Source organism: Meles meles, chromosome 6 (genome assembly GCF_922984935.1).
Source record: "Meles meles chromosome 6, mMelMel3.1 paternal haplotype, whole genome shotgun sequence".
Lineage (NCBI taxonomy): Eukaryota > Metazoa > Chordata > Mammalia > Carnivora > Mustelidae > Meles > Meles meles.
This window is the reverse complement of record NC_060071.1, coordinates 88,335,259-88,360,317: the sequence shown is the minus strand read 5'-3', so window position 1 is coordinate 88,360,317 and position 25,059 is coordinate 88,335,259. Positions and strand designations below refer to the sequence as shown.

Here is a 25,059-nt window from a genome sequence, read left to right as displayed (position 1 = left end):
TTGTACATTAACACTTGTTGGATACAGTCCCTCTGCTTAGAGGAAAATTTCTAGTTTTAATACATATTGGGAAAGAAGAAAGGCAAATTGAGCTAGTCATTCATTTAAGAAGTTAGAGGTAGAAAACAGAATAATCCCTCCAGATGAAAGGAAACAAAAGATACAAGTAGAAATTAATAGAAAGTAATAGAAGAGAATAGCAAAGCCAAAAGTTTGTTCTTTGAAAAAGATACAGTCTAGACAAATCTTTCTTGAAACTGATTTGGGAGGGGAGTCACAATAAGGTGAAGACTCAAAAGGGAAGCAGTGTAACTACAGATTAAGTAGAAATTTAAAGAAAAGGGGATAACATATATAGTTTTATGGCAATTACTTTGAAAGTGGAGGCAAAAAATAAGCAAAATCCTAGAAAATACACATTATAAAAATGGAATCATGAGAAAATATGTAATGTGAATGGTCCTAAATCATTAGATCTTGAATCAGTGTTAAAAAATCTTTCCAGAGGGGCGCCTGGGTGGCTCAGTGGGTTAAAGCCTCTGCCTTCGGCTCAGGTCATGATCCCAGGGTCCTGGGATCGAGCCCCACGTCGGGCTCTCTGCTTGGCGGGGAGCCTGCTTCCCTTCCTCTCTCTGCCTGCCTCTCTGCCTACTTGTGATCTCTGTTTGTCAAATAGATAAGTAAAATCTTTAAAAAAAAAAAAAAAATCTTTCCAGAGGGGTGCCTGGGTGGCTCAGTGGGTTAAGCCTCTGCCTTCGGCTGGGGTCATGATCCCAGAGCCCTGGGATCATGTTCCGCATTGGGCTCTCTGCTCAGCAGGGGGCCTGCTTCCCTCTCTCTCTCTCTCTGTCTGCCTCTCTGCCTACTTGTGATCTCTGCCTGTCAAATGAATAAATAAATAATAATCTTTTTTATTTTTTTTATTTTTTTTTTTAAAGATTTTATTTATTTATTTGACAGAGAGAGAGATCACACGTAGGCAGAGAGAGAGGAGGAAGCAGGCTCCCTGCGGAGCAGAAAGCCCGATGCGGAGCTCGATCCCAGGACCCTGAGATCATGACCTGAGCTGAAGGCAGCGGCTTAATCCACTGAGCCACCCAGGCGCCCCAATAAAAATCTTTTTTAAAAAAATCTTTCTAGAGGGGCGCCTGGGTGGCTCGGTCTGCTAAGTGTCCAACTCTTGGTTTTGGCTCAGGTCATGAGATTGAGCCCTGTGTTAGGCTCCTCTCCACATTGGCCGTGGAGCCTGCTAAAGATTCTTTCTCCCTCTCTCCCTCTGCCCATCCCCTGTTCTGTCCCCCTCCAACCATTCTCTCTCTGAATAAAATAAAATAAAATAAATCTTCCTGCAGCGGAAACTTTAGTCCTAGACAACTTTATAGGTGAATTTTCTCGAATTTTAAAGATTTTTTTTTTTTTAAAGATTTTATTTATTTATTTGACAGAGAGAGATCACAAGTAGGCAGAGAGGCAGGCAGAGAGAGAGGAGGAAGCAGGCTCCCTGTGGAGCAGAGAGCCCGATGCGGGGCTCCATCCCAGGACCCTGAGATCATGACCTGAGCCGAAGGCAGCGGCTTAATCCACTGAGCCACCCAGGCGCCCCTAAAGATTTTTTTTTAATTTATTTATTCATGAGAGCCAGAGAGAGAGGCAGAGGGAGAAGCAGGGAACCCGATGTGGGACTTGATCCCAGGACACTGCTATCATGACCTGAGTCTAAGACACTTAACAGACTGAGCCATCCAGGTGCTCTAATTTTCCCAAATTTTATTTTATTTTTTTAAAGATTTTATTTGTTTGACAGAGAGAGACACAGCGAACAAGAGAACAGAAGTAGGGGGAGTGGGGAGAGGGAGAACCAGGTTTACCACTGAATAGGGAGCCCAGTGTGGGGCTTGATCCCAGGACCCTGGGATCATGACCTGAACCGAAGGCAGACGCTTAACAACTGAGCCTCTCTGCCCCAATTTTCCCAAATTTTAAAGCAGCAGATAGTTCTAATCCTATACAGACCCTTTCAAATAAAAGAGATAGAAGAAATAAATCCCCGACCATCTAAGCAATCTGACAGTGATTGAAACAGGAGAAGTTTACTTCTTCAACACCAGGCAGGCCACCAGGAATCCAGGCTCTTTCTGCCTTGTTCATACTGCCATCCTTATGGTTTTGCTGCTATCCTCATGTTCCAAAATGATTTATCCCAGAGGTTACATATAACACTTCTACTCCCATCTCTGATCAGAAGTTTCTCATAGCTATACCTCCGGGGGAGACATTTCCTGTTGGGAAATGTCCTACTTTTGAATTGCTAGGTACCCAACTAAGCATTAGGGGTTCTGTTACTTTAAATCAGTGGTTAGTAAACTATAGCCGATTGGCCAAATCTGCCCTGCCAGTTTTTATATAATCCAGCTGAACTGGTTTTTACATTTTTACATTTTTAAATAGTTGGGGGGAAAAGAATATTTTGTAATATGAAATGATATGAAATTTGGATTTCAGTAACCATAGTTTTAATTGAACCCAGCCACTCTTGTTCATTTACATATGGTCTATGGCTGCTTTCATGCTACAGTGGCGCAATTGAGCAGCTGTGACAGAAACCATATGGCCCACAAAGCCTAAAAATATTTACTAGCTAGCCCTTTATAATAGTTAGTTTGCATACTCCTGCCTTAGAGAAAGGACTGAACGTATGTTGCCGAGTAACAGACTCGGCCTCACTCTCCGGTATGGAGATTGCAGTTTAAAGTGTGTCCCCTCATATTTAAGTGTGCCAGTTTCTTATCAGCATAGCGTATTAGTCTGTTCAGGCTGCCATAAAAAAACAAACAAACAAAACTGGGTGGCTTAAACAACAGAAATGTATTTTCTCACAGTTCTGGAGGCTGGAAGTGAAAGATCAAAGTACCAGCAGGGTTGATTTCTGGTGAGGTGTCTTTCGGCTTGCTATGACCCTTTCTCATTTTGTGTCCTCACACAACCTTTCTTCTGTGCCCACAAGCAAACAGAATGAGCACTCTGGTCTCTCTCTCTTCTTAAAAGGACACCAGTCCTGAATTAGGGTCCCACTCTTTGAACTCACTTGACCTTAAAACCTTCTCAAGGGCCCTGTCTCCCAATATGTCACATTGGGGTTTAGGATTTCAACCTATGAATTTGGGGGGCATTCAGTTTGGTCCATAATACTTAGTAACTTGGGATTTTTTGATATTTTTCTGATGAGAATTTAAAATATGATGGGTGATGACCAAATGTTTAAACCATAGGGAAAAGGGGACAAAATGGATTTAAAGAATTTACAAGACAAGAAGAAGTCAGCTGTGTAACAAGAGAGCCTCTTACTGCCGATGAGGAAGAAGCTTTAAAACAGGAACATCAACGGAAAGAGAAAGAGCTCTTGGAAAAAATCCAAAGTGCCATAGCATGTACCAATATCTTTCCCTTGGGGCGAGACCGCATGTATAGGCGATATTGGATTTTCCCTTCTATTCCTGGATTATTTATTGAAGAGGATTATTCCGGTCTCACTGAAGACATGCTGTTGCCTAGACCTTCGTCATTTCAGAATAGTGTACAGTCTCAAGATCCTCAGGTATCCGCTAAAACTGGAGAGTCTTTGATGTCTGAATCTACCTCCAACATTGACCAGGGTCCATGTGATGTTTCTGTGCAGCTGCCAAAACCAGTGCATAAGCCAAATCGGTGGTGCTTTTACAGTTCTTGTGAACAACTAGACCAGCTCATCGAAGCTCTTAATTCTAGAGGACATAGAGAAAGTGCCTTAAAAGAAACTTTGTTGCAAGAGAAGAGCAGAATATGTGCACAGCTAGCCCATTTTTCTGAAGAGAAATTTCATTTCTCAGGTAAACTTTCATTGAAAATTGTTTCTTTTCTTTCTTTCTCCCCATAATCTCCAGTTTAGGTTTAAACATCTGTCAAAGTCTTAGAGCTATATTTAAAACACCTCCTCTTTCACTTGGACTGTGCTCTCAGTTTTCAAGTTAAAGAATATTTACCAGTTAGAGAAACAAGGTTCTCTAGATTTCACTGGGTTCCATTTGGATTATGAGGAAAGGCAGTGCACAAAGATCCATACTCTTCCTGATCTCATTCCCTGATCAGTAGACCCAATAACCAAGGCACTAAGGATAACCTTAATTTTAGGCATTTGATATGATAGTGAGAGTGCAGTCACTGAGGGTTTTGGCTAAGGGTTTAGGGACAGGTTCCCTTAGTGATCACTTCTTTGGAGATTGGCTGCAAGGGCAGATCAGGCAGCAACATCTCCTATATGATGGCCGGTTCATTAATAACAGATAAGAGAAAGCAGTAAGGCATTTTTGGGGTATAAGTTTTCATTATTACTAAACGAGAGTCTCTGGGTAAAGAACTTTTAAATTTAGGGACATATTGTCATGACTACTTTAGTTCTCTTCAGGATCAAAAAGTATAGATCACAATTCTTTAACAGCTTTATTGAGTTTAGTTCATACACCATACTATTCACTCATTTGAAGTGTACAATTGAGTGGTTTTCATTACATACAGATGTGCAGCCATCAAACAATTGTAGAACATTTTTATCACCTCAAAAAGAAACCCCAAATTTGTTTTCTGTCTCTGTAAATTTCCTTGTCTGAACATTCTGTATGAATGTGGTCATACAATATATGGTTTTTTGTGACTGACTTTCACTTAGCATAATGTTTTCAAGGTGCATTCAAGTTGTAACACGTCAGTACTTCATACCTTTTTATAACCAAATAATGCTCCAGTATATAAATATGTAACACATTTTATTTAACCGTATGTTAGTTGATGGATATTGCTTTTGTTTCCATATTTTGGCAGTTATGAATAATGCTGCTGTCAACATTTATGTCCAGGTGTTTGTCTCAACATAAGTTTTCATTTCTCTTGGGTGTATACCTAAGAGTGAAATTACTGGGTGATGGGATAATTCTGTGTAATCACTTGAATGGCCATACTGTTTTCCAAAGCAACTGCACCGTTCTGTATTCCTGCCAGTAGTGTCTGAGGGTTACAATTTTTCCACGTCCTCACAACACTTGTTATTGTCTGATTTTTAGATTCTAGCCATTTTAGAGGTATGAAGTGGTACTTTATTGTGGTTTTGATGTAAATTTTCCTAAAGACTCATAATGTCGAGCATCTTTTATGGCCTTATTGACTGTTTGTATGTCTTCCTTAAAAGTCTATTCATATCCATTCATTGCCTATTCTTCTTATTGGAATGTCTTTTTATTGAACTGTAAGAGTTCTTCAGATATTCTAGACAGGAGTTCCTTATCAGATACCTGATGTGCAAACATTTCCACTCCCCCCTATTTTTTGCACTTGAGGATTTAGTAGGTGTTTTTATATCAGTTATCTCACGATCATAGCAATCACATTGGGGACATTATATTTTTTAGTAAGAAAATCATAATAAAGGTATTGATAACTATTTCAGACAAACCTCAAACTGATAGCAAACCAACTTATAGTCGGGGAAGATCTTCCACTGCATATGATTCAGCTCAGATGTCTGCAGAAAGACAGCTTGAATTGAGGCTGAGAGATTTTCTTTTGGATATTGAAGACAGAATCTACCAAGGAACATTAGGAGCAATCAAGGTTTGTACCTGTTCCCATTTTTAGTTTACCTAATTACCAAAGTTTTGGTCATATTAATTTATTTGGTATAGGCAAAGCATGTGTGTTTTGAATAAATACATGGGAGTGCTATATTTTTTTGTGAAAATTAAGTTTGTCCCCTGTACCAAAATACTTATATATGGGTAGAGATCTTCCTTAAACATACTATATGGCTATCTGCTTTCTTAAACAGAATTTATAGAATGTAATTGACCTTTTTAATACTAATTTTTAGTATTTTTTAAATATCTGTTTTATGGTATTTTCATCCAAGATATTAAAATGTGTAAGGATATTTTCTTCTTCCTTGACTAGCTCCTGCCTGCTCTGCTGAGTCTGGTTTGTTTATTGGTTTCTTTGTTACCTTTTTAAAATCTGTAAGTAATTCATGCTTGATATGTGTGTTCCGTTCATTCCTTTGCTATCATCTGTCACTTTTTTGCTACTGTTAGGTGACCAATCTTAGAATTGTTTATGATTTCCCTATATAGAGAGTGAGGTGCTAAAGCTTCCATCTATGAATGATACGTATTTCATTTTGGCCACTTAGTAACCTTCTTTTTAGATCCCTTTTTGATTTACAATCTGTTCTAGAATATTCATGAATTTTTCATATGTACATTGAATCTCATACTTCTTAGGAACCACATATGCCATTTTTCCAGGTTGGTAAATTTGGGTTTTGTTACAGGTTACAGATCGACACATCTGGAGATCAGCATTAGAGAGTGGACGGTATGAGCTGTTAAGTGAGGAAAACAAGGAAAATGGGATCATTAAGACTGTGAATGAAAACATAGAAGAGATGGAAATTGATGAGCAAGCGAAGGTCATAGTAAAAGACAGGTACAAAAGGGATATTTCTAAAGTAACTGTCACTTTTCCTTGCTACTTCAGTTATATGATTCTTTTCAATAAATCTTTCTTTTTCTTTAAAAAACTGTTTTAAAAATCTTACCATGAGGACTCTTAATATTTGTAACCACTGAAATGAACATTTTCATTTTCCTCAACCTCAGGCTCTCTTTTACTCTACTTTGTGCTAGTGCAGCCAAAAGACAGCTAGTTAAGATAATGGTGATTTCTCAGGTTCAAAAATAAAAATCTTTGAACTTAAGGTTTTAAAGTAACTTTATTCTATCCATTTTCTTTTCTGTAGGAGAACAGTAAATTGTGGTAGGCTTAAATATTTTATGAATTATTAATCAGAATCTGTATCTTTATAGCTATAGACAGATACTTTGACTTTCAGAATTATTTTTGGGTAACTCCTCTTAAAGAGTTTATTATCTGGAAAGAAAAGAAGATACGACCCTGGGAGGGAAGATGTAGTACTGAAGGCTTTGAGCGAATAGGTTTGTACATGTAAATGATCATTTTAGCTGCAGCATGGAGATTTATTGCAAAGGGAATAAGACGGGAGGCTAAGGAACTAAGGAGGCAGCTATCAGTGTCCCAACCAGTAAAAGCTGAAGCAAGAGAAAAAGAAAGAGGGAGCTGCAGCTGCCTGGGACACTTATCTTAAAGGCCTGTCACTGGGTCATCTGCCTAAAACCTTTCCCCTAAGCTTTGTCTCATCCGCCTTCCCTCCAAATATTTGCCCTTCTGACCTCAGTAAATGAGCTGGTGTTTAGTTTAGCTCTTGATTCATGTATATATCTCCTTTTCCTACTGGCTTATGTGATCTGTGAGATGGAGGAAACTCTTTCTTACACACGTGTAAGTAAGCACTTAGAGGAATGGACTCAAGCTTTATTTACCTAACAGTGTTTTTAAGTATCATAAACTCTTCCATGTTTTCATTATAGACTTTTGGGCATAAAAACAGAAACTCCAAGTACTGTCTCAACTAATGCAAGTACCCCGCAATCAGTGAGTAACGTGGTTCATTATCTGGCAATGGCACTTTTTCAGATAGAGCAGGGCATTGAGCGACGTTTTCTCAAAGCTCCACTTGGTAAGTACCAATTTCTACTTCCAAATATTAGCTCTATTTTAAAGGATTCTAAAATTGCCCTTTAATAGAAACTCACAGGCTGACACAATACAGTTGGCTAATTTGAAAAACTTGAGATTGTATTTTCATTCCAAAACACAGGTTGTTTCAGGTGAGTTTTTTTTTTTTTTAATAGTTCTTAAGCTGTGAAGTGTATAAACCTGGCGATTCACAGACCAGTATCCCTGGGGCTAATAATACATTATATGTTTATTAAAAAAGTAAAAAATTTTGGGGCGCCTGGGTGGCTCAGTGGGTTAAAGTCTCTGCCTTCCGCTCAGATCATGATCCCAGGGTCCTGGGATCGAGCCCCACATTGGGCTCTCTGCTCAGTAGGGAGCCCGCTTCCTCCTCTCTCTCTCTCTCTCTCTCTGCCTACTTGCGATCTCTCTCTGTCAAATACATAAATAAAAATCTTTAAAAAAAAAAAAGGTAAAAAATTAAAAAAAAATTTTTTTTAATTGCAAAAAAAATTAGTACTTAAGTACTTTTTAGTCTAAGTACTCATCTTAATGACTGTCTTTTTAATTTTCTGTCAGTCTTTTCTTTTGTATTTTATCAAAAGAAAGATTATCGAAACCTGTGACTAGCCAGATCCTGCATAATCAAAAATTATATATGAATATTTGTTATCTAAAACAGAACCCCAAAGAAGCTACTTAAATGTCCACCATTATGGGTATGGTTAAATAACGTGGGTCACTGGGGTGCCTGAGTGGCTCAGTTGGTTGAGCGGATTACTTTATTTCAGCTCAGGTCATGATCTCAGGGTCATGGGATTGAGCCCCACTTCAGGCTCCGTGCTCAGCGGAGAGTCTGCTCGAGGATTCTCTCTCCCTCTCTCCCTCTACCTCTCCCTCCTCTCATGCTCTCTCTCTCTAAAATGGGTAACTAAATCTTTAAAATAATAATAACAGTAATCAGATTGGAACCTGAGTACTGTATAAGAAGCAATAAGTCAGAAATACCAAGTGTTAAAGGTACGTAAATGAGGAAATGCTCTATAATTTATGGTAGGATGTTAGAGGATACAATCTGGATCGTGTTTTTAGCAATTTATGAAATATCTTTTTAGGTACTAATCTAGGAACATAATCATTGTGTCTTTAGGAAAATATGTTTTGAGTTCCAGATCAATTTTCATATCATAACTCATAACTGCTTCTATTTCTGTGTGCTCTTTCTGATATGTTACTTTATAACCCGCCATATTCAAGTTAATTTGTATCTCAGTAGTGGGGTAGAAGAAAGTTTTTAAAACCTTATCTTGCAGCACCTGGGTGGCTCAGTCAGTTAAGCATCTGCCTTCAGCTCAGGTCATGATCCCAGGTTCCTGGGATCAAGCACCACATTGGGCTCCCCACTCAGCAGGGAGTCTGCTTCTCCCTCTTCCTCTGCCCCTCCCCCTGCTTATGCTCTCTTTTACTCTCAAATAAATAAAATCTTTAAAAATAAATAAATGAAACCATATCCATTTGGTCTCACATTAAGAGCAACTTAAATAGACTAAAATGTTTTTTAAATTATTTGAATATTACCTTGTTTGAATAGTAAGAACAGTTGTCATATATATATGGTGCTGTCAGAATATGAATATATTTGTAAAATGTCTGTTTTAAAATTGAAAAGTTTATGGCCAGTATCTCATTGTTCTAATAAACCTATTCATATTTTTGGGGCGCCTAGGTGGCTCAGTGGGTTAAGCCTCTGCCTTCGGCTCAGGTCATGATCCCAGGATCCTGGGATCAAGCCCCGCATCGGGCTCTGCTCAGCAGGGAGCCAGCTTCCCCTCCTCTCTCTTGCTGCCTCTCTGCCTACTTGTGATCTCTCTCCCTCTGTCAAATAAATAAAATCTTAAAAAAACAAAAAACCTATTCATATTTTTATAAATTGGTAATTCCACTATGAGCTCAACAGCTCACTTTTCAGATTTGGAAGTAGCAATTGTGGAAATAAACATGTATGGTCATAGCTCACAAAAATATTAGTTTGTATTTTCTATATCACTCTTACTTCGCAGTCTTCAATATTTCTTAATATTTTCTGTGTCTTGGGGCATGGGTAGCTCAGTTGATTAAGCATCTGTCTGCCTTGGACTCAGGCCATGATCCTGGGGTCCTGGGATTAAGCCTCAGGTCAGGCTCCCTGCTGAGCAGGGAGCCTGCTTCTCCCTCTTCTTGCTTGTACTCTCTCCATCTTTATCAATATCTGTGTGTCTCTCTCTCAAATAAGTAAAGTCTTTTAAAAAAAATACTTTCTGTGTCTAAATCGAATTACATATACAAGTGATCCCTCTCTATTATTTCTTACAACCATATGTGAATCTACAATTACTAAAATTAAAATTTCAATTAAAAGTTGTTTGTAGGGGCGCCTGGGTGACTCAGTCGTTAAGAGTCTGCCTTCAGCTCAGTCATGATCCGCATTGGGCTCCCTGCTCCGTGAGGAGCCTGCTTCTCCCTCTCCCACTCCCTCTGCTGTGTTCCCTTTCTCACTGTCTCTCTGTCAAATAAATAAATGAAGTCTTTTTAAAAAGTTATTTGTAAATTAGGTAGCCCTTACAAATATTTCACTACTATTCATTAATTCTGTGATTCCAAAAGAGATAAAGACAGTTCTGCTGATTTTTCCATTTCTGAAACTGCCATTGATTAAAGTTGGTTATAAATTCAAGGGGAAAACATCAAATTGTTTAGTGTGTCCATATTTTCATGAGTATATCTCATTAAATATCTAGATAAAGAGAACAAATTAATGCTGGGAGATGTTGCAATTTACATTTAGTAGGTTCTATGAGAGCTGAGAGCTATAGTGTTCCTTACACTGGTTTGTATACAGGAGTGTTGGAACATTAATTTCATCCTAAGGGATATAAAATAAACAATTTCAATTTGAGGTCTTAAAAAAAGGTGAAATAAGAAAAGTTCAACTTAACTTTGGTGGTAAATGTTGATCAAAGTTTAGATGTTGATCATTTATAATATGAATATTATCATCTACCATTGTTACCCCATAAAAAGCTAATAGAATAATTGATGTTTGTAGCTTTTTATATTATATTTGTTTTTTTAAGATTTTATTTATTTATTTGACAGAAAGAAAGAGAGCACAAGCAGGGGGAGAGGGAGAGGGAGAAACAGGCTCCCCACAAAGCAGGCGAATCCTGGTATGGGACTCGATGCCAGGACTCTGGGATTATGACCCGAGCCGAAGGCAGTGGCTCAACCAACTGAGCCACCCAGGCGTCCCACTTTTTGTATTATGTTTAAGCCTTTGGAGGATCTGTTTTGAATGGGACAAGAGATAGAGGTGCCTCTGGAGTTTCAAGATAATCTAAATATTTAGAGCAAGGTAATCAAGAATATCCTTAATCTGGAAAAGAAACGGGGACTCTGCTTTATGAATGTTTGAGATAGAATATATATTAAAATTCTCCATTTTTTTATTATTTTTCAGCATAGCAAATTAATGGTGGTAGGAATTTTCCCAGTTTAGTTTCAGAGATTACTATAGTTTCTTGAGGAAGCAAGTAAGAAATAAGAATTCTACTTACATTCCACCTTCCTCAGGATGTCTCTTTTATTCTAGAAATTAATCACATTAGTAAAACTAGGCATTTATTTATTTATTTATTTATTTTTAAAGATTTTATTTATTTATTTGACAGACAGAGATCACAAGCAGGCAGAGAGGCAGTCAGAGAGAGAGAAGAAGAAGCAGGCTGTCCGCAGAGCAGAGAGCCCGATGCGGGGCTCGATCCCAGAACCCTAGGATCATGACCTGAGCTGAAGGCAGAAGCCTTAACCCACTGAGCCACCCAGGCGCCCCAAAACTAGGCTTTTTTTAATTTGAAGATACGCATATTTGAATAATTTTAGATAAGATATGTGAGAACTCTTCGCTTAGGTTGGTAATTTCATCATTTATAAATTCATGCTTATGGTAAAACCTTAAGCTATGAAAAAAATCCTGTAACTTTATCAATTTGAAATTAGATAACAAATTAATAAAGATCAAAGGGGAGAAAGGAAAAAAAGGATAAGAAAAAGAGAGAGGCAGATCAATCTAGTGTGAGTGGTGGTAAATTCTTAACTTTTTAAAGAATTCTGTCTTTTTAAAGAATTATGGTTTTATTCTCTGTATTGCTGAGTACTAGTTTGAATATTTAGCTTTTGACAGAAAACCTTGAATTTAATTTTTTTGGAAAGGAATGAGATTGGGAACAAGCTTATAAAACAATATCATCTTCCTAGCATTTTTCTTCTACATTGCATACCTCAGCTAATGAAACTTTCTAAAAATTGGTATATAAAAATTTGACACTGTGAATCTTAATATACTTAAGTTATTAGTGAAAAAGAGGAACAGTGATGGAGGTTTGTTTATTTATTTTGCATATAGTATTTATGTACAGCTTTTTTTTTTCTTCCTTTTTATTAGTGTAGGGAGAGTTATAGGGTGGGAGTTTTTGTATTGTTTTATCTCCGGGAAAAACCTGCATAGCATGGTCACATGGATTACTATGTAGTGGCAGTTAACAATATGAAATTTCCCAGTGTAATATTTGATCATATGACTCTGCCATTATTTCATATTAGTAAAATCCTAATCCTAATTTCTTGAGGAATTTATTTGTGCTAGCATGATGAAAGATAAAAGAGAAACAAGATATTTCTGCCCTTGAGAGTTTTATAATCTGAAGAAGAAGCAAGACAATTAAAAGAAAAATGGAATTAGTTGTATGCATTCTTTTTCATCCTTATTTAGGTACTATATAAAAATGTGAACATACGGGGCGCCTGGGTGGCTCAGTGGTTTAAGCCACTGCCTTCGGCTCAGGTCATGATCTCAGGGTCCTGGGATCGAGTCCCGCATCGGGCTCTTTGCTCAGCAGGGAACCTGCTTCCCTCTCACTCTCTCTGCCTACTTGTGATCTCTCTCTGTCAAATAAATAAAAATAAAATCTTTAAAAAAAAAAAAAATGTGAACATCCATTTAACAGTAGCGGGGAGGGGCTCCTGGATGGCTCAGTCGTTAAGCGTCTGCCTTCAGCTCAGGTCATGAGCCCAGGGTCCTGGGATTGAGTGCAGCATTGGGCTCCCTGCTCAGCGGGAAGACTGCTTCTCCCTCTCCCACTCCCCCTGCTTGTGTTCCCTCTCTTGCTGTGTCTCTCTCTGTCAAATAAATAAATTTTAAAATAATAATAATAATAATAGATAAATAAAAGTAGGTGGGATAAAAATTGGATCTTGGGCTACTATTGGTTTAATTTTCTTAAAGCACACTCTTTGATCAAAACCCTTAATGTTTCACCAACCTTTGAGTTAAAAATCGGGAGGGAGACAAACCATAAATGACTCTTAATCTCACAAAACAAACTGGGGGTTCCTGGGGGGAGGTGGGATTGGGAGAGGGGGAGGGGGCTATGGACATTGGGGAGGGTATGTGCTATCGTGAGTGCTGTGAAGTGTGTAAACCTGGCGATTCACAGACCTGTACCCCTGGGGATAAAAATACATTATATGTTTATTAAAAAAAAAAATTTGGAAGGGGAGGCGAACCATAAGAGACTATGGACTCTGAAAAACAACCTGAGGGTTTTGAAGGGTCAGGGGTGGGAGGTTGGGGGAACAGGTGGTGGGTAATGGGGAGGGCACGTTTTTCATGGAGCACTGGGTGTTGTGCAAAAACAATGAATACTGTTACGCTGAAAAAATAAATAAAATGGAAAAAAAAAATAAAAGTAGCATTCCAGGAAAAAAAAAAAAACCAAAATTATTCATGAAATGGAAATTAAAGAAGGTTATTGTTAAAAAAATAAAAATTAAAAAAAATCATTCATACTGACTTTCAAGGTTCCAAAGGCTCTTCACAGTTTGGCTTTTCTTCCACCCTTCCACATTGGCCCGTATGCAGCCTTATTTCTTGCTTACTAATAAGAATGTCCTCTTGAGTTATCCAGGAAGATTTCTTCAAGATCTTTGAACTAGCAGTTTTTGTTGCCTCCTTCCTTAGAGATCCTGCCCAGGCCAGAACTTTTCATGAAGCCTTATATCAAAAAACCATGGCAAATAGAAAACACAAAATGAGAGGGTGGAAATAAATCAAATGGACTGTATTACTGTATTTATTTCCTACTACTTTGCTAATATTTCTTTTTAGCTTTGCCTGGAGAGCTTTTGACCCTTTCATTTTTTCCCTCTCCCATTGAGTTATTGCTCTCAGTTATTTTTGGAGGTTCTTAAGCTTTTTCAAACTGCTTGGTTACTTATATTTTCAAAACATTTATTTCTTAAATATGTTTTAAGATATTCTGTGTCTAATTCGAATCTCTCAAGTCTTTATGGGTCTGATTCTGCTGGCTCTTGCCTGTAGTGTTTTGTTTCCACATGTGCATTGTGGGTGTGACTGTTAGCTCTCATTCCTCAGAACTTGATCTATGAAAATTTCTTCAGAGAGAATTTGCAAAGATTTGTATTTGTTCCTGTCATTCACCTGAGGTCACTACCAACCTGGACCACTTTAAAAATCTTATGTTTTTTTCAGGTTTTAAACTGTTCAGTGCATTGCTTATAGTTACATGTTCTCGGGTAGATTTACTTTCCCTTTCCACCCAATTTCAAGGTCCAGATAAGCAGATTTCCTAGCTACTTCTTTTTTCCTTCCTGGTACCCTTTTCCACCCTGATGCTTAAGGATATAGCTTTGGAGTTCTAGCTTTTCAGAAAGGATTTAAGACATTGGGTGAGCCCTAGATTTCACGTCCTCTCTCTCATCCTGCCCAAGAAATAGGAGCTCAAGACTTACTAGTGTTTGGCAGGTCTGCTCTTTTATGACTTCAACTCCTGTGTTCTCCCAGCTATATAAAAAATTTCTTAAAGATAGGGACCATAGAATAGACTTCTCCTATCTTCTAAATTGTGGCACACAGGAGGAACAGTATAATGTAGGAATAATGATAACAGTAACAGTATTTACTCCATGACAGGCATTTTACTTGTCTTGTGTATATTACCCCACTTAATCTTCCCAACAGCCCTCAGAGGTAGTTGGTATATACATATTACTGTTGGGGAACCTGAAGCACAGAGGAGTTAAGTAACTTGACGCAGCTCACCCACGTAGGGGAGCTAGTACTTAACTCAAAGCAGACTGACTCCAGAGCCTATATTCCCTTAACCATTACGCTACTGCCCAAAAGGATTTTTTTTGAGGATAATAGTAGGAAATATGTCATAATAGAAACAAACTATATATGAAGTCCTACATACCTTATAGAATTTTGACATCATGTGGTAGTCCCTTCATAATTAAGTTTAGTGTCAGGAAAACTAATGTGTTAGCAATAATTGAAGATTAATTGAAGAGAGAAATCACATGCTACTGTAAAATGATAGACTGGCTAGTTAATGCCATCTAATCAAATGACTTTTTTTTTAAGATTTCACTCATTCATTGACAGAGAACAAGCAGGGGGAGCAGCAGGCAGAGGCAGAGAGAGAAGCGGGCTCCCACCAAGCCAGGAGCCTAATGCAGGGCTCAGTCCCAGGACCCCGAGATCATGACCCAAACTGAAAGCAGATGCTTAACCAACTGAGCCACCCAGACACCCCTAATCAAATGACTTTTAATAAATTTTTTAGTCCAGAAGACAAAAAAATGATGTTATTAATGAAGGGAAGTTTCAAATGTTCTTATGTAGATATTGGTACTGAAAGTTCTTTTGGGAAACATGGAATATTAGCATTTTTTAATTTACCTCATTTAAAAAAATATTTTCTTAGAGATAGAAGACAATAGAGTTGGCATTTCTACATAATTGATATTTTTAATAATAGCTTTATTGAGATGTGGTTCACATATGTAAAATCCATCCTTTTAAGAAGTGTATAATTTAGTGGGTTTTAGTGTATTCACAGTTGTACAGCCATTCACCACGATCTAATTTCAGAAAATTTTCATCAGCCTCCCAAAAAAATCATATATGATTGATATTTAACTTAGAGAGTTGTCCATCTTTTTTTTTTTTTAAGATTTTATTTATTTATTTGACAGATCACAAGTAGGCAGAGAGGCAGGCAGAGAGAGAGGGGGAAGCAGGATCCCTGCTGAGCAGAGAGCCCAGTGTGGGGCTTGATCCCAGGACTCTGAGATCATAACCTGAGCCGAAGGCAGAGGCTTAACCCACTGAGCCACCCAGGCACCCCAGAGCAGTCCATCTTTTATCCAAAAAAAGGAAGCAATATTCTTGACTCAAATGGATAGTAAATGGCTTGTAATCATATTTAGCTAGTTCTTCAAGTCAGGTCAGACAAGTTTGAAAACATATTACTAAGTTATTTTTCTTTTTTTAACAATGGGAATCCTGAAGTTTTGAATTATGGATTTAAGTAATTCCTTATGTCACAAATAAGATGTGGCTCAGCAAATATTTTCTTTAACATGAGGTTTTTGTTTTTAATATCAACATGATCTTTTTGTTAAGTTTTAGAACTTCAAAGTCTAACCTGTTTAAGATACCAAGAAAATAACTCTAGGAGATATCTGAAGGTTTGTCTAGAAACTTAAATCACTTTACCTTGTCATTTAAGATGCCAGTGACAGTGGACGTTCTTACAAAACAGTCCTGGACCGTTGGAGAGAGTCTCTCCTTGCTTCTGCTAGTCTATCCCAAGTCTTTCTTCATCTCTCCACCTTGGATCGTAGTGTGATATGGTCTAAATCTATATTGAATGCTCGTTGCAAGATATGCCGAAAGAAGGGTGATGCTGAAAACATGGTACTCTGCGATGGCTGTGATCGGGGTCATCACACCTACTGTGTTCGACCAAAGCTCAAGGTAGTTTTTTTCCTCTTCTGTGCCTTAGATTAGAATTGAGTGATTGACTTCTGAGTGACAGATGACTAATGATCATTTCTGTGACTTGTCAGACTGTGCCTGAAGGAGATTGGTTTTGTCCAGAGTGTCGGCCAAAGCAACGTTCTAGAAGACTCTCCTCTAGACAGAGACCATCCTTGGAAAGTGATGAAGAGATGGAAAGCAGTATGGAAGACGAGGATGATGAAGTTGATGATGATGATGAAGAGGGTCAAAGTGAGGAGGAGGAGTATGAGATAGAACAAGATGAAGATGATTCTCAAGAAGAGGAAGAAGTCAGGTAAGTCCTAACCTGCAACAGAATGAGAGTTTGTGAGTCATAGCTAAACAGTCTCTTGACTACTCAAATACAAATGGAATGATTGGGGCCCATAACTTTTTTAAAACTGGTGTGTAATATGGTGGCCCGAAGTTTTCCTTGCTTTAGTATTCTAAGAATTTGAAGTTATTCCTAAGGGAATGTAGTACCTATGTGAGTTAACCAGGTCATAAAATCAAATATGAGCTCACGTTTGGACAGGAATCCCAATCCAGACCCACTGAGTTTGATTTTTACTTAATTTTATGCCTAAAGCAGCAAATAAGCGTCCCAAAGGATATTCATGATATAAAGATGAATGCAGCTTCCCAGTGCCTCTCTTGCTTTCTCAAGGAGTTATCCTCAAATATTGGTGGTCTTGGCATCTACAGAGAGAGAGAAAGGCCAGGAAGCACATGGTATTCTTCTATTCCTTCCACATTAGCCCCCAGAAACAACCTCTATACCACCCTATAACCAGGTGTTCTGCAATTTAGCAAGCTGTGCACCCAGGCCAAATGAATGGGGTGGAGTGGGGGCCTGGTCATTCCTGCTATGGCAGCACTAGAGCTTTCTCCCCCTTATTTGCCCCTAAGACCTCTCCACCTTTTTAACATTTGAACCCCATTCATGTGGATCAGGAAAGTGGATATAAAACAAGGGCAGCTTTGAACTCAGAAAATACAGAACGGCCAGTCTGCGGAGGATAGGTAGAGAGAGCTGCCCCATCTATTGTAAGCAAGTTGTTACTTTTTACTAGCTCCACCTAGTAGGAGCCGTCATCCCTATAGATGATAAGAGCAGTATTTGTGTTAGACATAAAGATGATAAAGAATTTAGAAAATTCTTGGAAATATTTTAGGTAAACTGGAAGTCCAGGTATGTGGGCAGATGGATAAAAAGAGGCTTACTGGGGTTGTTTCATCCTTGTCTACAACTTAAAGGCAATTAAAGGATGAACCTAGGGGTGCCTGGCTGGCTCAGTCAGTGGAGCATGTAACTCTTGATCTCAGGGTCATGAGTTCTAGCCCCATGTTGGAGGTAGAGTTTACTAAAATGTTGAACCTAGTTTTGTATTTTACCATGAGAATCAGAAGATGGCAAAGAAATTCTTAGCTTCGTATTCAGGACAGGTTTAGGGCCTACTTTGACCAAACCTGTAGGTTACCTCAGCATCAATGGTAGTGAAAAGTGATAGTGTCCTGTAGCATAAGGACACCAAAGAAATGTATGTAGAACTCACTGGCTGAATAGTAGAACAAGGGGAATAGAAATAATCTTACGTGCATTGTTTCTCTGTACAATAATTATATTTTCTAACAATATTTACAGCCCACCAAAACGAGGAAGACCGCAGGTTAGATTGCCAATTAAAACAAGAGGGAGACTTAGCTCTTCTTTCTCAAGTCGTGGCCAACGACAAGATCCTGGAAGATATACTTCAAGGAGTCAGCAGAGTACGCCCAAAACAACTGTTTCCTCTAAAACCACCAGTGGTAGAAGCCTTAGAAAGATAAAGTCTGCTCCTCCAACAGAAACTAAATCTTTAAGAATTGCCGGTCGTTCTACTCGCCAGAGTTACGGCCCACTGCAAGCAGATGTATTTGTGGAACTACTTAGTCCTCGTAGAAAACGCAGAGGCAGGAAGAGTGCTAATAATACACCAGAAAATAGTCCCAACTTCCCTAACTTCAGAGTCATTGCCACAAAGTCAGGTGACAAGTCAAGATCTCTAAATGTTACTCCAAAACTTTCGCTCCAAGATAGTGAATCCAAGAGAAGAGGAAGGAAAAGACAATCTACAGGTATGAAAAAGGCTAATTTAAATTATTCTTACCTAAGAAAATAGAATCATTTGGGAGATTGAGTATGGAGACATTTTGCATCATTTCTTAAAGGCTGTCACTTAAGTAGACAAAGTGACTAGGGAGTAACGTGGCCTGAAGCATAATATTCATCAAAAGGACAGCAATTGGGGGAATAAGGTAAATGATACGAGTATTTTTCTAGTAAGGTAGTTGTGAGAAAGTTGCAGCATCCTGTTTCTAATGGAGAAATTTGGCCAACATTTCAGTAGTGTCAGTAGAAGACATTATAACACTTCATTCTCTTTTCCTCCTTTAAAATACACATACTCAAAATCATCTAGACAAGCTACGTTGGGTTATTTGGGAAGTTTCCTATCATACTGAATTTGGGGGAGGGGAAAAATGGGAGAGTAATATTGTTAGGGAGTGAGCATCGGCTTTTTAATTCTGATAATTGTTGTTTATAGTAATCTTTATCCAAACAATAATCTCTATATTGATCTCTTCAATTCTATTATTTCTTTCCTTTAATATCAGTAGTAATAAAACTTTGATAGTTCCAAAAAATGAAATTAGACATAAGAAATGATACTGTTCCTTGAACTATAGAGAGGTTGTATTGCATTATTCAAATACTTGAGAGGATTAAGGAGTTCACGGGTGAAAGAATGGAAGACAGTCTGTTATGCAATCACCAGATTGTCTGGATGGTGGGAGGGTGTTGTATCAGGTAACTTGGCACCAAGATCTAATTTAGCTTTTCCTGTCCCCTTATCTATCTGTTTTGCTTTTGCCCAATCCTGAACTTCAAGCTATTTGGAAACACAGTATACCTAAAACATTTGTATTCTCAAAAACTCTGTCAAGAAAAAAAGTTTTTAATTAATTTATAAAATTGCTAACCTGATTCCAATGACAAAGGGGGAGGGGGAAATGTATGTATTTACATTTACGCAGAGAATTTAAACACCTGAATTCATAGTATGAACTATGCTAATTCATACTCTTGAGATTTCATTATATATACCTTAGGTTTTGTGAGAAAGCATTTTGCTTTAACAAAGTTGCCATAAAAAATTAAGATAAGAGGGACACCTGGGTGGCTCAGTCGGTTGAGGGACTGACTCTTAATTTTGGCTGTTTGTGATTCCAGGGTCACAGGACTGAGGCCCACCTCAGGCTCCACACTCAGCATGGAGTCTACTTGTCCCTCTACCTCAGCTCCCCCCTCCCTCGCAACTTGCTCTCCCCCCCCCCCAAATAAATAGGGAGATTATCTTTAAGATAATCTTTTACTTCATTGTTGAGCATTACATTTCTATTATGCAAGATAATTTTAAAGAGGCCTACTTGCTAGATCTGAAGAGTTTGCTTTCCTGAGGATGTGTTTCAGGAAATTCTGGAGAATTGCTTGCTTGCTTATTGAAAAAAATAATGAAAAAATATTTTTAATGAAATAGGCAAAAAATAAACTTTATGTCCTAGGAATTTTCTTTCATATTACAACATGTTCCCAATGAATGTTTAATTAATTTGGAAATTTTATGATCAAAAAAGGAAATAGTGAGGTACCTGGCTGGCTCAGTTGGTAGAGCATGCAACTCTTGATCTTGGGGTTGTAAGGTTGAAACCCACATTGGGTGTAAAGATGACTTAAAAATAAAATCTTTAGGGGTGCCTGGCTGGCTCCATTGGAAGAGCTTGCGACTCTTCATCTCAGGGTAATGAGTTCAAGCCCCACATTGGGTGTAAAGATTACTTAAATAAAAACTTTTTTTAAAAAAATCAATAATCATAAAAAATAATAAAATAAATATAAAGTCTTTTTTAAAACAGGAAAGAGTGAATATTTGGTTCAGATTTTCATGTTTCAGAATATGTTAGTTTATTTCAGCATATATAGAATGTCAATTTTCTGTTTGCATTTAGGTTGCATTTATATACCCATTTAGCTTGTAGTGATCAAATATTTTTGCTTTGTCATCACCTAAAATTAATTATTTATTTAGAATCCTCTCCTCTGACCCTGAATCGAAGGAGTTCTGGTCGACAAGGAGGCGTCCATGAATTGTCTGCTTTTGAACAGCTCGTTGTGGAACTGGTACGCCATGATGATAGCTGGCCTTTTCTGAAACTCGTTTCCAAAATCCAGGTAATATTATTACACTTGATCAAATGTAGTCGTGTGTATGATCTGATTTAGTCTGCATGGCAACTTTGAGGTAGCCAAAACACCCATTAGTCACTATTTACTTTGTTTTTTTAAACACTTGGAAGTCAGTTTCCACACTGAAAAAGAGGCCATTAGAGAGCATGCTCTCCTCAGTCCCCTCTAACCCTGTGACCAGTTTTCATGCATGGTGACAGTATGTTGACATGGCTCTAATGTGTTTATTCTGTGTAAGGAGTATGAGTAGATTGAATTCAACTGTGTACTATTCTTGGTATTTCTGTTACATAAAACAGCTGTTCTCAAACTTCAGCATACACCAGAATCACCTGGGGGCAGGGAGCTTCTTAAAACACAGGTTACTAGGCCTCACCCCAGAGTTCTTAATTCACTAGGTCTGGGATGATGCTGATGCTGAGATCTCACTGCGTAAGAACACTGATGTGAAAGATAGGTACTCGTAGAAACAGAGATGGCCTCACACTAAGGCATTTGAGATGGCGCTGGAGTTATTGATACACGTGGGGCAGAATGTCATGAGCTGCAGCAGATAGGACAGTGTGATAATGCTGTAATAGAAGTTCTTTTTTTTTTAATAGAATCAGATTAGTTTATTTTTTTAATATTTTAATTTTTTTAATTTTAATTTTTTATTTTTTTCATTATGTTCAATTAGCCAGTATACAGTACATCCTTAGTTTTTGATGTAGTGTTCAATGATTCATTAGTTGCGTAGAACACCCAGTGCTCATCACAACCTGTGCCCTCCTTAGTACCCATCACCCAGTTCCCCCCTCCCCCAGTAATAAAAGTTCTAATGGACTTCCAGAAGTACAGAAGAAAAGGAGATTGACTTGAGCATCTCAGAGGGTGGGAATAGCAGGAATGTGAAAGTTTTTAATGGAAGAACTGTTTGGTCTGGTCATTAAAGATAGGTGAAATTTCAACAGTGAGAAATGGAATAAGGACATTTCATGAAAAGGGCATGATAAGTTAAAGTCCCAGAAGTGAGAATATGGGAAGTGATGGGTAGTTTGAATGGAATAAAAGGTGCGTTAGAGAGGCACAAGTAGATTATAAAGGGTCTCACTTGTCAGGTGTGTTAGGTGAAGGTTTCTGAATGAAAAGTGACACCTTCCAAATTCTGCTTTGAGATTTCTAGAGGAAGAATGTGAAGGATTGGGGAGCCTGTGTGGCTCAGTTGTTAAGCATCTGCCTTCAGCTCAGGTCATGATTCCAGGGTCCTAGGATGGAGCCCCGCATCGGGCTCCCTGTTCGGCAGGAGGCTTGCTTCTCCCTCTCCCACTTCCCCCTGCTTGTGTTCCCTCTCTCACTGTGTCTCTCTCTGTCAAATAATAAAATATATTTTTTTTTAAATGTGAAGGACTAATTACCATTGGATAGCATCCTGCAAAATTAAATCTCCATTTGACTCTTATTTTTCCTGAGTAGTTGTTGTGCTGAACTAAGTTTTGTTACATACATTTTATTATTTATTACAAAAGCAATAATGCTCATTAAATAACTTTATAGATACATATATGTATCTCTTTGGAGAGAAATAGAGAGCACACAAGCAAAATCATAAGCTTTTTCTTTTCACAATAAACTGTCATTTTTTATAGTATCAAATAAGCTTCTATAACATTATAGTGACTGAAACATATTAAGTGGTTTTAATGGAATAATAGTATTCAAAAATTAATATTCAGTTGATTTTAAGTGCAGAACCTTCACATATTTCACCACTTATCTCTGATTAAATTTCCTTTTTCTTTCTTTCTTTTTTTTATTTACATATAATGTATTATTTGCTTCAGGGGTACAGGTCTGTGAATCATCAGTCTTACACAATTCCCACCACTCACCATAGCACATTCTGATAAATTTTCTGTACAAGAGATATATTTGAATTATTTTACAGGTCCCAGACTATTATGACATCATCAAAAAGCCCATTGCCTTAAATATAATTCGTGAAAAAGTGAACAAATGTGAATATAAATTAGCATGTAAGTAATTTATGTTCTTCTCTGATAATTATTTTTGTTTAAAGAGGTAACAGCTGTTTTCTTGTGATTTAAATGATGTATATTAATGTGATTATGTAGATGGGATCCCAAGAGGTCTCTAAAATGCTGTCTGTGTAGATGAAGGAAGAAATAGGGATTTGAATGAGTTAGATATTTTGTAGAATCTGACCTTAATAGAAGTTCTGAGTAATTATGTAACATTCCTAATTACATAATTGCATAGTTTCAGTAGAACAATGTTAAAGCATTCGTAGTTAAACAGTTTTGAGCTTTAGATCTGCTACCTTGTTTCAGAGGCTTCAATTTCTAAAGCAAAAAAGTGGGCTTATATTTTCTTAATGACATTTCCAGATATCATATAAACAAAAAATTAGATTTATAAATTATGTATTTTTATTCTAATTTCATTTGGTTTTTTCTTTCTAGCGGAATTTATCGATGATATTGAGTTAATGTTTTCAAACTGCTTTGAGTACAACCCTCGTAACACAAGTGAAGCAAAAGCTGGAACTAGGCTGCAAGCATTTTTTCATATTCAGGCTCAAAAACTTGGACTCCATGTCACGCCTGGGAATGTGGATCAAGTTAGCACACCACCAGCTGCAAAAAAGTCACGAATCTAATTTTGTCCTTCTAAAGGATGTATTTGAGGAAAACAGATTGTTCATGAAAATGGAACATTAAATCATGCTCTAAAGCAGACATATATATATATAAAGCAATAACAACTGATTGACCACACTGAAGTGTGGCCTGCACTATATTCTCAATTTTAATATTAAGCACTCAGGAGAATGTAGGAAAGATTTCCTTTGCTACAGTTTTGTTCAGTATCTAATAAGTTTGATAGATGTATTGGATACAGTACTGGTTTACAGAGGTTTTTGTACATTTTGAGATCATTCATGTGTCCCAATATCTTTGAAAATATTTTTTCACCTGTGATTTATTTTGTCATTGATTTTTTTTAGAAGTGATATGAAGGAAGATTTATCTGTATACAGATAAATCTTCTGTATACAGATAAATCTTCTATTATAGCACAGTTTAGAAAAGTATATATGTCTAAGAATTGTTTAATGAACACATTCTTTCAACACTACACATGAATGAATCGAATTTTATATCCTTGCAGTGCTGTACCAGTGCTGGCCGGAGGTATTAAGTCTGAGTTTATTAACTAGATATTTATTTAGCATTCAAAATAATTTGTGAATTTGTTTTGTATTTATAAAATTTGTACCTGGAAAATGTTCTTTAATTTTTTTAAACATTTTACTGTGTTTTTGTTTTATTTCTCTAACTTCCTTCATGATCAATCAGTAAAAGGTAACACCCTCCCTCTTCCCTGACAGTTCTTCCAGTTTTATAGAACTGTATTACAAGTTTCTATGTACAACTTTTTAAATGTACAAATAAAATAATACGTGTTTTTCAAGTATTCTGAATCTAGAATTTTTAAAAATTGGAATTGAACTATTACATATGATACATACCGACGATAGGAACTAATTTATTGTACCTGAGTCTCCATGGCAGTGGGATTTGCATCTTTTTCGGCCCAAACCCTTGGAGGAGTAAGATTCCTCCCATTAGGAACAGTAACAGCCTGTGACAGGGATTCTCAGTAAATGGAAGAAAGGAGGTTTGGAATATGCCTACCTGGTCAAAAAAACACCACTCAGACATTTTTTTTTTTTTAAGATTTTATTTATTTATTTGACAGGCAGAGATCACAAGCAGGTAGAGAGGCAGGCAGAGAGAGAGGAGAGAGGAAGGGAAGCAGGCTCCCTGCTGAGTAGAGAGGCCAATGTGGGGCTCAATCCCAGGACCCTGGGATCATGACCTGAGCCGAAGGCAGAGGCCTTAACCCACTGAGCCACCCAGGCTCCCACCACTCAGACATTTTTAAATAAAATAGAAATTTCTATTTCTTAGGTGTGGAAGATATACAGGGGCCCCAGTTTCATAGGAATAGCTCTTCCTTTTTAGGATGCAGAAGGAAGGCAATGTCTTCCCCAGGACTTTTTGGGAGGCAGTAGAGTCATCCCTCTATTTGCTCATCTAAATCTTGACAATACCATATTCTCATTTAATTAGGTTTGTTTATTCGGTAGTTACCCCTCTTTCAGGTCTTTCTCTTACATCTTTGAGATGATCAACTCTCTGGATTCTTTGCAGGAATATGTTCACAACTGTAACTTTTGGTAAGTTTG

The 25,059-nt window shown here is 37.6% G+C and overlaps 1 protein-coding gene across 2 annotated transcripts in view; it reads left to right on the top strand.

The window, feature by feature from the left end:
* Window positions 1-24,284, top strand: part of BAZ1A (bromodomain adjacent to zinc finger domain 1A) — a 97,625-nt gene extending 73,341 nt beyond the window's left edge. For both annotated transcript variants that reach the window (XM_046008212.1, XM_046008211.1), the window contains 10 exons: window positions 3,270-3,866; window positions 5,477-5,640; window positions 6,353-6,507; window positions 7,470-7,618; window positions 16,248-16,495; window positions 16,588-16,814; window positions 18,165-18,637; window positions 20,650-20,792; window positions 22,735-22,822; window positions 23,270-24,284. In XM_046008212.1, coding sequence (XP_045864168.1) covers window positions 3,270-3,866; window positions 5,477-5,640; window positions 6,353-6,507; window positions 7,470-7,618; window positions 16,248-16,495; window positions 16,588-16,814; window positions 18,165-18,637; window positions 20,650-20,792; window positions 22,735-22,822; window positions 23,270-23,466 — 2,441 coding nt within the window. In that variant the 3' untranslated portion in view covers window positions 23,467-24,284. The remainder of the gene's footprint in view (window positions 1-3,269; window positions 3,867-5,476; window positions 5,641-6,352; window positions 6,508-7,469; window positions 7,619-16,247; window positions 16,496-16,587; window positions 16,815-18,164; window positions 18,638-20,649; window positions 20,793-22,734; window positions 22,823-23,269) is intronic.
* The last annotated feature ends 775 nt before the right edge of the window (window positions 24,285-25,059 follow it).